This window comes from Lingula anatina, chromosome 1 (genome assembly GCF_051362555.1).
Source record: "Lingula anatina isolate TDL-2025a chromosome 1, LinAna3.0, whole genome shotgun sequence".
Lineage (NCBI taxonomy): Eukaryota > Metazoa > Brachiopoda > Lingulata > Lingulida > Lingulidae > Lingula > Lingula anatina.
In genome coordinates this window covers 45,109,495-45,123,342 of record NC_141767.1, presented here as the reverse complement: position 1 = coordinate 45,123,342, position 13,848 = coordinate 45,109,495, and the positions used below count along the sequence as shown (strand labels likewise).

General features: G+C 34.1%; 2 protein-coding genes across 11 annotated transcripts in view; one reads left to right on the top strand and one right to left on the bottom strand.

Moving 5' to 3' along the window:
• Positions 1 to 13,848, top strand: part of LOC106176201 (uncharacterized) — a 51,674-nt gene that overhangs the window by 18,803 nt on the left and 19,023 nt on the right. Inside the window, exon 1 of one of the 3 annotated variants that reach the window (XM_024075136.2) lies at positions 1,718 to 1,882. The exons of the other annotated variants lie outside the window; for them this stretch is intronic. Coding sequence (XP_023930904.1) covers positions 1,819 to 1,882 — 64 coding nt within the window. The 5' untranslated portion in view covers positions 1,718 to 1,818. Of the gene's footprint in view, positions 1 to 1,717; positions 1,883 to 13,848 lie in introns of those variants that run through there. 3 annotated transcript variants of the gene reach the window in all.
• The window catches only part of LOC106176195 (transcription initiation protein SPT3 homolog), a 49,683-nt gene that overhangs the window by 31,660 nt on the left and 4,175 nt on the right, over positions 1 to 13,848 (bottom strand). For 7 of the 8 annotated variants that reach the window (XM_087000548.1, XM_087000545.1, XM_024075138.2 and 4 more), the window contains exon 3: positions 13,558 to 13,750. In XM_087000548.1, the coding sequence (XP_086856674.1) occupies positions 13,558 to 13,676 (119 nt within the window). In that variant the 5' untranslated portion in view covers positions 13,677 to 13,750. Of the gene's footprint in view, positions 1 to 4,130; positions 4,166 to 13,557; positions 13,751 to 13,848 lie in introns of those variants that run through there. The other variant, XM_087000551.1, reaches the window with a different exon arrangement.

Sequence of the window (13,848 nt, the reverse complement as noted above, 5' to 3'; positions counted from 1 at the left end):
TCACATTTGATTTATCTGCTCACTTTCAAGAAATCCAAAACTATTCGGTACCTTGCATTTGTGACAAAATGGACCTTTCAGATTTTTTTGCATCACAAACACACCTTTGCATCCACACAGGTGGTGTTTTGCTCAACCTTTGGGTAACCACATTTGAGACCGTTATGGATTGCCTTGTCATCCAGTTAAGGTATCATTAACAAAAACTGGAAACAGAGGGTGGTGGGGCCATTTAGAAATCGTTGACTACTACACCTACAGGTGCTTTACTACAAATAAATAATTTATTCTAGACAAATGTACTGCCATTACTTGAGTCACAAGGAATAAGGAAATTGTGAATAAAAGGAACTGGCAAATTATTTGCATTTTTCCTCTTAAAAATTGAGCCCATCTCCATTGTTTTTGTGACAACTAATATTGTGGAAGTGTTATTTGATTTTAAAACAGCTCAGCAGTTCTTTTACTCAAATTTCTATCTCAGTTACCAAATCCCTTTATGCAATCATGATATGTGAATCAAATATCAAAAGAGTCAACCATTCTTGTCTCATGTCCTCTTTTGTCTCCCTCAGATAAACACCACACAATCTTTGAAGTAAATAGGCAGACACAACCACTAATAGCACAATCACACATACATCGTTTTACATTTACTGATCTCGCTATCTATCATTACATACAAGGAGGCAGTTAATAATAAAAATCCATTTTTCTGTCTGTGGTCTGTGAAGAACAACAAAATGTGCAGATAAAATCAAATTTACTGTCCTGAAAAGTCATCACAGTCTATTTTGAGACCATATAATTAGGAGGCTAATTTGACAAACATGACCCTCCTCTCACACACTTTATATCTAATCACCATCTGAGGCTTCCTTGTTTTTCTCACAACTCCAAACCGATAATGTCAATGAATTCTACTTAATTATATTTTTCTAGTCTTCAAAATATTTTTCTCTTTTATGACACCTTCAAGGACCCCACCTCTCCTCCCCCTTGCTGAAGTCACTGGAGTGTGCCTCTTAATGGCCTAATTTGTGTATCAAAGGACAAGGCCACGTCAGCCGAATAATTTTTGTCAAAGTTACTGATGCAGGTAGTTGTTTGTTCCACTGAACCCTTGCAGTGGTGTAAATGTGTAAAATGACTGATGCATTGGATGTTCACATGATAAAGATCTTCCCTGTCGCCACTGTCAACAATCCCACGTTAATCATGGATGGCAAGTGAAAGGCTGGTTGACATCTTCATTTGAATATTACATTTTTATGCTAAATATCCATTTTCATACAAGGAGCAGCTCATAGGTTTTTGTTTCTTCTAAGGCGTTAACATTATTCCTGAACCCCCTGCCCTGAACTCTGCCTGCACTGTTTATGAACTCAAATACTTGATATATTTGGTGAATTCTATGCTAGTTGACATGACCAACATTTAAAAAGATATATAGAGGGACTAGTGTGGGCTAGGGGGTCTTCTCAAAATTACCATCAAAAATCAATCATTCTCAAACTGGTTTTATTCTTTCAAAATAACATTTAAGGTCCAAGCAAAATAGGGATGAAAAAACACAGGTATAATGACTCCAATATGTACCAACCTTAAAACACGAACCAAATGGAATTACCAGATTTTATTTTGATATGGCCCCTATAAGGACATGACCAGAAAATAAACAGACAGAATAACACGAGGTGCATTTCCCTTAGTGATAACAAAAGCTGAAGAAGTGAGATGAGTAGCAACTGCTTTGCTATATTAATATAACAAAAGAGGCAAGACTGTTTTTTTTTATCAAGAGCATTCATATTCATCATGAATGGACTAAGTGGGATAACAGAAATGAAAAAAGAAGACAATGATGACTATAACTGGACAAGTAAGTTAATGTAAAATTAAGAATAAAAACAAAACAAACAAAAAAGTAGTCTTAACATGTCCCATCATTTCATTTGGCGGTTAAGTTTGCCTATAAATAATGTGAATGCATTTCCACACCAGAACCAAATCTACTTCTAAATATTTGAACATATCATTATTTGCTATTTGAAAAGTCATTTAATCAGAGCTGGTGTGGAATTTCTGGCCAACCAAAGTCATCCAAAAGTTATTTGGTTTACCATATTCTCATTGTAATTATATAAAACGATGCTATGTGCCATGGGTTTCCCAGACATGTATATATAGTAATACAAGTAGCTTATAGTTCTACACCATGTCTGCCATCTGGGGATACAATGGTGTAAAACAGTAGCTGAAGTGGTTTAAAACTCATTGAGAGGTGTTTGGTTTACCATACTGTATTGTACAGACCATGGGTAGACCAACACAGTGGATGCACTCCTGAAGGCATCAGAGCAACTTGGATGTATATCAAAATCTGTAGCGTGGTGCTAAGATGACCTTAAACAGTAGCTGATGTCTCTAAAAAAAAAATTAACAGACATGTCTGATTTACCATACATGCAGTGTAATAATTTAATAGCTTTGGGGTAGACTAGATGAAGACAAGAGTTGACTCCTCAAACTCCCAACTTTCTATTTGGCTAGAGTGTAGCTGAAAACAGAAGCTGGATCTTAGGGATCTTCGTGTTACACCTTTGATGTGGTCAGAGGGCCGTTAGTGTCACAGAGGTCACAAATTGCCATGTCTCAAAGACCGTTTAACTATATGGAGTAATGTAAGACACAGGAGATTCTTATTTAGTTAACATCTTCTTCCTCTCTAACACCTCACGGCATCTGTCACACACTGGGTTATACATTAATAGCCTGATTCATAGGATATGTGGAGACGCTATACTGACTTCTTTTTAAGGACAAATGTTATCTGCCTGAAGGCAAGTTGAGATCCGTCATTGCTTGACTTACTAAAATTTCTTTGTGTCGCCATATTCATAAAATTTTAAGAGGTGTGCCTTTGCAATGGATGAACAACAAATTTTACACATGATACCCATTGTACTGTAAATGAACCTGTATAGGTTAACCAGTGTTTTTTTTTTTTTTTAAGTTCTAGATGGCTGATATCAATTTGTGTACTGGAACTTATGTTACTGGTGGCTGAAGTTTGTAGATGAATTAAACATTCCCTGCTGGGGAAAGGTTAGTTCGGACAATGCGCAGAGAGCACCCGGTTAACACCTAACCCATGTTTTTGTAGGAGGTCCATGTTTGTGACAAATATAACAGCTGTGCTCTAAAGTTACAGCAGAATCAACTCACTGAACTCCACCAGTGAACGTCCCAGACAACTTAAAAAGAGCTTGATTTAATTTCAACAATCCACAAGTCTGTGTGCAGCAATGCACAAATGAATGAAGCAGGGCCCAGCTTCTGTACTCATTCACATGGATATCTATGGTGTGAAAGTGCTGTTTTTATCTACAAAAAATTTCCTTAACAGCCATTTTTCATGCTTCGTGTAGTTTTAGGAAAGTTGATGGCAGGTCAGTGGGTCAACTGAAATGGCCAGCTAAGTAAATTGGGTGTAATTCTTCTGCATGACAATTAAGCTTTGGTTGGTAAAGCTAAAATATAAATTTATATTAAGGTGTAATTTTAATCTTTAGTGGCAACTGATATTCAAAGCCAAATAATTACAATAACACCAACAATAATAATAATAATAATAATAATAATAATAATAATAATAATAATAATACTAATGGACCAAAAATAAAAATCTTTGAAATTTTCTTCAATAAAAAAATAAAAACAAAAAGAAAATTGTGTATGATTATTACAAGGTAAAATTGAACAAAACTGCTAACCAACATTGCCCAAAATAATTTAGTGGTTTCAGAAAAAGATGATGTAGAAGTTATAAAGCAAGGGAAAATTTCATACAAATGCATGCTCCTGTAACTTAAAATGGAAAGCTCTGAAAAATATATAATAAGTTTGAAATATTTTTAGTTCGTAATTTCCATGTAAAAATAGAAAATACAACTGGCAAACATTTCCTTCTATATCATAAAGCCATATTCTCAAGGATTTTAAAATTTAATGTGTTGAAGAAAGGGCTATGCCTGACAAACATTTTCCCTCAACGTCATCAAGTTATTATCTTGAGAGATGGACATGCAAAATTGCAGAAAATTATTCTTAAGTTCAAACACACTTACATGTTTCTCCCTAATGACATCATTCCTCTGCAATTATCGATCAATTTGGTAAAAGTAAAGAGCACTCATGTCACACCAAGAAACAATTAGGTCCTATTTGTCTGTGAATTCAAAACTGACTTGTCATGAAATCATGTCTATAATGGCTCAGATTGACCTATGTAGCAAACGATAACCAAAATGTGTTGACAGGACAATTACTGTAAATCTGCACAAGAAAAAAATGCTGGTCATGTTATTGCTTTCAGGATGATATTTAACATGTAGTCTTAAATAAATAAAATATTGATCCAGATGCACTGGTATTCTTCAAGATATGTGAAAGCTTTACATCAACTCTCATTAACTTTTTACATCCTGTTAAAACACACTCAGATATTTATGTAGGGTGTAGGTTCTCAATGGAAAAGGAGCCTGCTATTTGTAATTCAAACTATTTTTCAACACAAACTAACAGCATTTGTTTTATTCAGTATTCTTCCATAAGATGCCTTAGTTGAGATCCATGTCATCAGGATAACATAGCTGTTCAGCAATATTTTATACTTTGTTATCTTAGGGAGCATTCAGATGGGCACATCATACTAGTTGGGTGCAACTCTGCGGGGGCTCTCTTTAAGTGCAATCGACTTAATTGAATGACACGCCTCCTGGAGCACCTAGTTAAAAGCTAGCTGAGAAAGTGTGTCAGACAATTTAGCTGATTCCACTGATTGCACTTAGAGAGAATCCCCTGTGGAGTTGGACTGACTCAAGTAGTATGATGTGTCTTTCTGAATGGGATCTAGAGCTCTTTTCACATCAAGTGGTAATACTTCAGGGAGACAGTCTGTACTGGTACATTGAGCTGTCCTCCTGTCTAATTACCCTTTTTCACTAGTTCTCAACAACTTCCCTTCTTGCTATTTAGTTACATTCATTAATTGGTTGTGATGAATACAGAAGCTTTGTTTAGGTGACTTTTTTATGCAATAGCCAGGGTATTAAGTTGTTAGTCTCTCAAAAAGTGTCGATACAGACTGTATTGCTAAAGTATACTGCTTGATGAGGAAAAGGCTCTATATCAGTTTAAATAAGCTCACTTGATTTTTTTAATGCGATGAATGCAGAGGCTCTGTGTAGGTGACTTTTTTATACCAGGCTTTTAAGTTGCAAGTCTCCCAAAAAAGTATTGGTACAGACAGTGCTGTGAAATTATGCTGCTCTATGTGGAGAAGTCTTTATATCAGTTTATAAATAAGTTCACTTGATTTTAATAAAAAATTAACAATTGCACTAGAGGTCTTGATCTCAAAATTGAATAGGTTATATTCCCTCTGTTAATGATTACCTACAGCATACAATATGAGCTAAGCATACTGTCTTCATTATGAAAAATAACACTCAAAGTACAATCTGCTGTAACTACTAGTAGGCTACTTTGTGTCTTTGCAAATCAAATTGCTGGAACAGACAGTTGAAGTAATTGAGAACACCAGAACTGAGGTGTTTTTGGTGCACTCTGATGGGAGACTTGAAGAAAAAAAAAACCACAGAGTTGGGCCTTTATAGCAGTTCAAGGTATTGCACTTCTTCTCAGTGGCAACAAGTTCCCTTTATTTAGCACCCTGCATCTGATTTCAGGGCAGTAGGAAATGAATAATCGCCAGTGAAGCATCAGGAAATAGTTTACTTTTAATTCTGTTGTGGTCTTTTCTTTATAGGACACCGGTCTGTATTTGCTACACTTCTCTATGCATAAAGTACACTGACTAGTGTTTTGTGTTTCCTACATTCAAATTGCAAAATATTTCAGAAGAAGAAAATTATGAGCATAATTCATGACAAATAAGCTAAAAATGTTTACATACATGTACACACATAGGAACATATTTTCAATTCCAAAACCAAAATATTTTGGCCAACTGGTAAAAAATATGACAAGTACACACATACAGTAGTTCGATTTCTAACAAAGCTATAACTACCTAAAAAGTCCATATCTATCTCTCCTCCTTTCCCAATATTTTTTTTTTATTTTTGAATTTTCAAAACAAAGTAAAAAGAATCATGAAAGAGCGGTCTGGAAAAAGGTGATAAGCATGTCATCTCGTCAGTGTGCCTGCTAGCTATCTTAGAGGAGTAGCCTCAGGCTGGGATAGGTCACCTTTTACATGGCATCAGCAGAACTAGGAAGTACATTTCATTTTTTTCTCCTTGTGCACTGATATACTTTTCAATATGGTATACAGTTTAAGAACACACTTTGGAAACTATCTTTGAAACAATCAGCAATAGTGGGCTTTATTTTTTTTCCACTTTCATAATTAAGTGTCATAAATAAATAAGTGAGCAGCTAAATTAAATTAATCATATTTTGTAGAAATAAAAAAAAACATTGAAAAGAAACCATCCTCCAAACAGATATTAATACTTGTGGCACTGCAGAGAGCAGATAGAGTTGTTTGTGCCCCTCAATTTACTACAGCTTTACTCCAGGTGTATCAAAAACTGTCTGTTGCAAGTAGTTTAATGTGGTACATAAGCATTCAGGTTTTTGGTAGTTAAAAACATACATTAATGAGTACATAAGCACATAGCCCACTCGTGCCTGCTTTTTCATTATCATTTCCTGTGAATGTCTACACTTTTAACTGTATCAATTATCATAAAAACAGGAATTTTAATTGCCAATGGAGCATCTAGCATATGAAGCATAAAGGATAACATGTTGCAGAACATAAAGATGCTGCTCGAGTGACATTATCTCAATTCAAATTATCAAAATTACTGAAAGCTCCAGGCTGTGAAATCAACTTATGTAACTGCCTTAAAATTCCACAGAAACAAATATGGCAAATATAAATAAGCACATTTCTAAAGCATTCCTCACTCGATTTGTGAAATTCCCTCATTCTTTTTGAAACATTCTATTCGCTTTAAGTTAATATATTAAATACATTTTCAAACAAAGTTTGACTCAGATGATAATTTCAAATGCTTCTTTAGAGAAATTGTGTTCATAAAAATTTTTTCATAGTATGCCACAGCCTGTTACCACAGTGTTGCTGAATTTGAATAAAAATGAAAAAACAAAAAATCATTCTTATCATTTTGAATAAACATTTGTGATCAAAACATAAAACCTTATTTCACTTTAAATTAACTTTCTTCTAAGAAATCTTATGATAAAAAGGGTGGGGTGTATATGTATCTTTATTTTGATTGTAAGATTTGATATAAGAAAGTTTTATAATACATAATGAATGAGAGTGTTGAAAGCTTAAGCCTTCTAATGAGTGACTCAGGCATTCTAAGGTTTCACCCACTGACAAATATGTCTGGAAATCCACACTTCCTATCTGGCAGCTGAATTCTTCACAGTTACCAATACAAGGACACTAATGAAATGAAGCATTGCCCAAATGTCATAGAGTAATATAAACCTGACAGAGAAGGCAATAAAAAATGTCTTAGACAATATATGCTTGCTTAAAGAACACGTAATCAAAGAAAAAAAGATGGTAGAATTTCAGACGTAAGTAATAATGACGGATTGGCCAAGTTCATTGGACTTTCTTGAAAAAAATGTACAAGGTACAGGTTAAGCAGTTCTTCACACCTTTTAACAGCATACTTCGAATGTATAATAAACTGTTTAATGCATCAGATATCACATATGTCATCTATCTAAATAATAGAAAAACAATACTAACAGTTCAATAATACTTTGCAGTTTTCATATTTTTTATCCACCATGACCTACTATTTTTTTTCATAGGAAATCAAGGGGCTCCTATTTTGTTATCTCATATAAATAACCCTGGTTGCCTGCTATTCAGCTTTAATGGGACCACTGTAAACAGATTATTAGCAACTGGTTAGTCCCTCATGATCTTTTTAAAGCTTTAGTGGTTTAACTTTTGACACACAGTTAATGCTACTGGCTATGTGTCAAGTAACAGTACAGTGTGCAGGGACTTGAGCATGAGATAGAGAACTATCTATCAATACATTTTAGGTACAAGTATGATTATATAACCTATCAATTGACATTTCAGGGTTTTCAATGAAGAGATTACAAATGTCTAGTGATGTCTATTTTTTATCATCATCAATAGCAAGTTACATGTACTTCTGCTCTGCCTTTTTCTGAGGCTATTGTTCGGATGTGACATTAAATGACAGTTTTATTTTTATCTGTACCAGAGCATCACTCATTTTAAACGAGTTGACAGAGACATCTGAAGAGCTAGTGCTATATTATCTTCAATCAGTTAACCTGATATACAAAGTAGTGTTATTGTTTCATGTCTCCAAGACAGAGGTTTCAATCCCTTCTGCAGGGTTAGCCATTTCTATACCACTAAATGGCAAGGTACAGCCATGCAACCTCACTTTCCTGAAGAAACCTTAGCAGAGACATCTTAAATGACGATGTCACAGTTCTAGAAAAAATTGACAGAATCTGAAGTTTTTGCCAAATTGCATATATATATATATATATGTTTATGACAAAACAGTGACATTTTCCACATCACGTCTTAACATTTCTGCTGGAAAAGAGCTGGCGAGCCCCAGTTATCTTTATTTTTAGTGACACACTGCCTGCATATCAGAGAATCTAAAACTCCAGGCACTTCTGGAAGTCTCACCCACACTGACCCCTTTCCACCCATCCATACTATATATTTATACTTATATATTCACATGCCTGGCTGTCCTTAACATTCAATTTGACATTCCAATGCATATGTAGAGATATGCCAGTTTTTGATAAGTATTGCTTATAGAACATTAAAATAGAAGATACTGTGTTGTCAGGGCAAAAACAAACCTATTATCTACCAAAACATTTTAATGACAATTCTTACACTGTTGCTGTAGAGCAAAGATTTTGTTATTCAAGCACATGACAATTTAATTTGACTATTATTTACATTAGAGAGAGAGAGAAAAAAAAAACAATGTTTTGTCATTCAAGCATCATTAATCTTGCACCATGCAGCTCTTACTGATAATAAAGAAAAAAAATCTGAAAATTGATTTTTTCCCAAATAATCTGACAATAATTTGGCCATTTATCTTATTGGTCAAGAAAGTGAACAAGATTTAAAACAGTTCTGTCTAAAAATCTTAGGCTGTTTCAATCAAAATATGAATAAATAAAATAATGAATAAAAAACCCAATCATTATTTGCTATTAGATCGCAGACAAAGCTAGCAGGTTTTTTCTTCTAGGGTGACATTTAAAGGCATTTTTTTAAATTAAACATGTTTTATAACATGACCTCAAAATTGACTTCCACCTTTTGATAAGGTAAAACAATGTCAGGCCTAGGTCTGCTTACCTTAAAAGGTGCATATTAAGATTGTGAGATTACCAAATTGCTAGGACAAATAAGGTTAAGAAACAGCACAGAGGGAGGATACAGTAGGCAGATCACTTGTTTCCATTAGCTCTTTTAAAAGGTTTCAGAAAATTAAACCCACTGTGTGTAAAATTGACAGAGCCTCCTTAAACTCAATAACAGAAGCCACATGTACTAGCTCATAGTGCATGAGGAGAACGGGAACAGTCTTAGCCTGCCCACAATGCATAATGACTTTATACACCATACACACCATCAAATTGTCTTCAAATATTGCTCTTTAGTGTTATAAAAGAGTTGGTTGACAAAATCCACAATATTTGAATCTGATGTTCAACATTTAACTTAAATGTTTAGCAATCCAACCTCTTTAACCACAAACACTTTTAATCACAACATTTTATGCATATTCACCATAGAAAAATAAAAATAAAACATACTGATATAGAGCAAAAGCTAAAATCCAGTAAACATTAAGGTCTTAAGTAATTTTGTCCATTCATCAAGTTGCAATTTTGTGAAAAATTTAGCTTATATGTAAAATGTACTTTTAGATGTTTTACAAAAAAGTAATATTTTATGCTATTTAACTTCAAGAAACCTTTAAGCCAGGAATCTTGTTTTCAGAATAATCATAAATACACTGGAATAAAAAACAAAACAAACAAAGAAACATCTGTTCAATTTAATAAAACCAATCACCCAATTTTGTGAACAAAATCTTCAACCTGACCTAGTCTGAAGTCTTATGCAATCAGAAGAAAGCAAAGGTGATTAAATTCAAGATTAAGTCCCTTAATTGCCCTAATCTTTCAGACTGCAATGTTTCGTAAAAGAATTGTGGTAAGATAATCAGCCAGTTTGGAGTCAGGAAGCTTCAAGCAGTATATGCATTGTGGTATATTTGATTGTTATAAGAGCATTATCAAATCTCTTTAAAGCTATGTGGTTAGATGAGCCAGTAAATCAGAAACAACTTTTTCCTCATTTAATTGTTCATCCTTGTTCCCGGCACTTCTATTTTTCTTTAAACCCCTGACTGAAATTCTTAAGTTATTCTGTTTCATAAAACATTATTGAGTTATGTTGTATTTCAGTTAGGCCCACAAACATGAATACTGGGCAGTAGGTGGCAGCACATGTGTTATTTTCCCTCCCCAGCCCACGCCTTCCTTTCCCTCTTTCACTCTTGAAAATGTCATTTTGTCACCTGGAACTTGTCTTTGTCTCCCCCATAACTTTTTTTCTCCACTTGTCCTTTGTTTGTTTCCAACATGTGAGAACCTCACAAAGGTAGAAATCGAAACCAAAGATCTGTCTAAAAGTAAATAGATTAATTTAAATATTCTTAAATTACAAGACCCAATCCAGCAAATGCTTTAAAGGTTTAAAGGTAAATTAATTCAAATAACCACTTGAGTCAATCTTCAAGAAAAGCTAGTTAACAAGTGTAGCAGCTCAGCTGTAATTCCTTTCCATTGTTTGAGGTTAAGTAATAAAAAGATAGTAAAGAATGAAATTTTCAGTCACAAGACCTTAAAATTCAAAAGCCACTTGACATATTAAATTTGAAAACTTTCCACTGACAAACATGTTTTCAACTATAATACCTGGCCATTGTTTGCAGCTTTCTCTCAGTGATTCATAACTTTACATGAAATTACAGCAGGTGCAGATCTGAAAATTGGTCAGAACTTTGGTTTTCTAGCCAGGTGTTCTCTGGAAGTTGTGGTTTTAAAATAGTTAGCACTAAGGGCTTCTGGCAAAAAAAATAATGAGAAGATGAGATTGCTCCCAAATAAACAGCATCTGGATATGAGGAACAGTTGGCACCTATGTGTCTCCAGTGTTCCAAGTTGAATTACAAAATTATATCACGCTCACAATTGACATAAAGAACAGAGACATATGGCAACCTGATTAAGTAACCTCAGTTTTAGCAACTTCAAGAATCCTAAGCCACAAGAAAGTTCAAAACCATCACTTGCTTCATTGACATGTAAACTCCAATGAAGGTGTGAATACGTTTAACAGTTTTATCAAAATTTTTAATCATACACTTTCACTCTAGATGCTTATCACATAGTACAATGTCTTTGGGTGGGGGTGGGAGTTCTCTTCACAACATCAGACAATCACTTCCTATTTTTTTGCAGTCCTACTAATCACAGGATAAACACTCTAAGAGGAGCATTCTTAAGGAGTTCCTTAAAAAAAGGGGAAAAAGATATTGCAGGTGGCTCTAGATGGTAATTACTACATAAGCACTACATTACACCACACTGCACCACCCACAGGTAGATATAATGGACACTTATAAATGAAGTGCTGTCCTTGATGAGACTACGTACCACCTACTTACACATAATAGACATCAGAACCATTGGAAACTTGGGGGGAAATATTCAAACAAACAACACACATGAAAGAATCCTGCATCAGGTTTTAGATACATCATTCATTTCCTAGATGACAAAAACAACAAAAAGAAAAAAAACAGTAGTGTTGCTTGGCTGCATTACTGACTGGATAAAGATACTGCAGCAATGGGTTCACCTTATTCTAAAGTGATCAGTCAGACATGTGCTTGTGATACCAATAACAATGTCACTTACTTGGATTAGGTGTTAAAATAGTAGAGCTCAGGTGACATGTTTTGCTTGAAATTCTATTACAAAATGTATTTTTGGCAGATATATTTTCCTGAAAAACACTTAATATTTTACCACATACTGTTGTTCGCTGAAGAGTGTTGCTTCAATAACCAATACAAGAGGAAGAACCTTTACTCACAGTAATATAATATAATATAATATAATATAATATAATATAATATAATATAATATAATATAATATAATATAATATAATATAATATAATATAATATAATATAATATAATATAATATAATATATACGCTTTCATGACAAATGAAATAAACAGTACTCAGCAGAAAATAAAACTTTTTATACAAAACTGAACTGACAATGACCAGAATAACTTTTAATAAAATCTGGTGAAATTTATTTCATTACAGAAATAGCATCAGGATTTGAAATTCAAATTTTTCATCCATTCATTTTGGCCATTTACCAGGTAATGTCAGTGCATAATATTAAACTAATTTTTGATAATGCACAGCTGAAATCTTGGCCTAAAGGCACCGGTGACAGCCAGTTAACCACAGACACCATGACGTAACAGTTTCCTGATACCACGCTGTGCTCACCACTGTAAACTCAGTTCACTCAGTTCAGGTGACACAGGGTTTTAAGGGGGGGGGGGGGTATCAGAATTTTTGAATGGAAGCAATTTTCTTTATCTAATTGTCTGCTTTTTATTATTCAGAAAAAAAATTTTTTTTCAAACCAGCAGTATTGTTTTGGTGAATTTTAAATTTTGTTACATAATTGCATAATATATAATTGCCAATTCATCCCTATTTTGACTTAAAATTTCACCTATTTTTTCCAAAGTCTGCAACAAAAGTATTGCTAGAGTGACCCCAGAAAGATCACTGCAAACAACTACCCAACCACTGATATTAAAAAATATCAAGTCACGAAGCCTTGTGTCACATTACCTAGAAATGGTTATTCAGGTTACAACTTCTAATTGCCATTGCCATCAAATTGGCAATTAGCTCATCCATCTCGACATTTTGCATGAAATAACAGATCAGTTAGAGCTTCTCACATTCATCTTAGGTCTTTTTTCTCTTACCTATGACAGGAAATTAACAATGTGTTTATAACTGAAAACTGCAGTACAATATAATCTTACCTTGTGGGGGCAAATTAATTTTTTCTTTTTGTCACCGTTTATCTTTTTTCATTCTTTCTAAGGTAAACAGGTGCCATAAATAGAGATGAGTGATTTCAAACATCTTATCAAATAAAAGATTGCCGAGTGGAAGTCATGATCAAATAATGGGTTTATCTCATGTTTGATGGTAATTTCAGAAGGAACAAGCTCATTTTCCCACCTGATACCAGGAAACAAACCAAAACAAAACAATAAATAAATAAATAAGTAAATGACTGTCTACCACAAACTACAAAAGAAAAAAATTACTTACATCATCTGCTGAATCTCCGTAGCAAACCACGCCTCATGGGACTTGGATAAAGTCCCCTGGTGAGGAGAATCGTGTTTCCGCACCCTTGCTGGAGGGCTTTCCATTCCCGCGTGTTCCATGACTGGTCAGCTCCAATGGCCAATAACAGCCCTATCAGAGCACTAGCCCCTGGTCAGTTCAGTTCAGTTTGCCACTTATAAGGAATAAAACATTTCTTATAAGTAATAAAACATTTCAAGTTCAATCAGGGTTTCATTTTATCATATTTTGAAAAACAAAGTGAAGAAAACA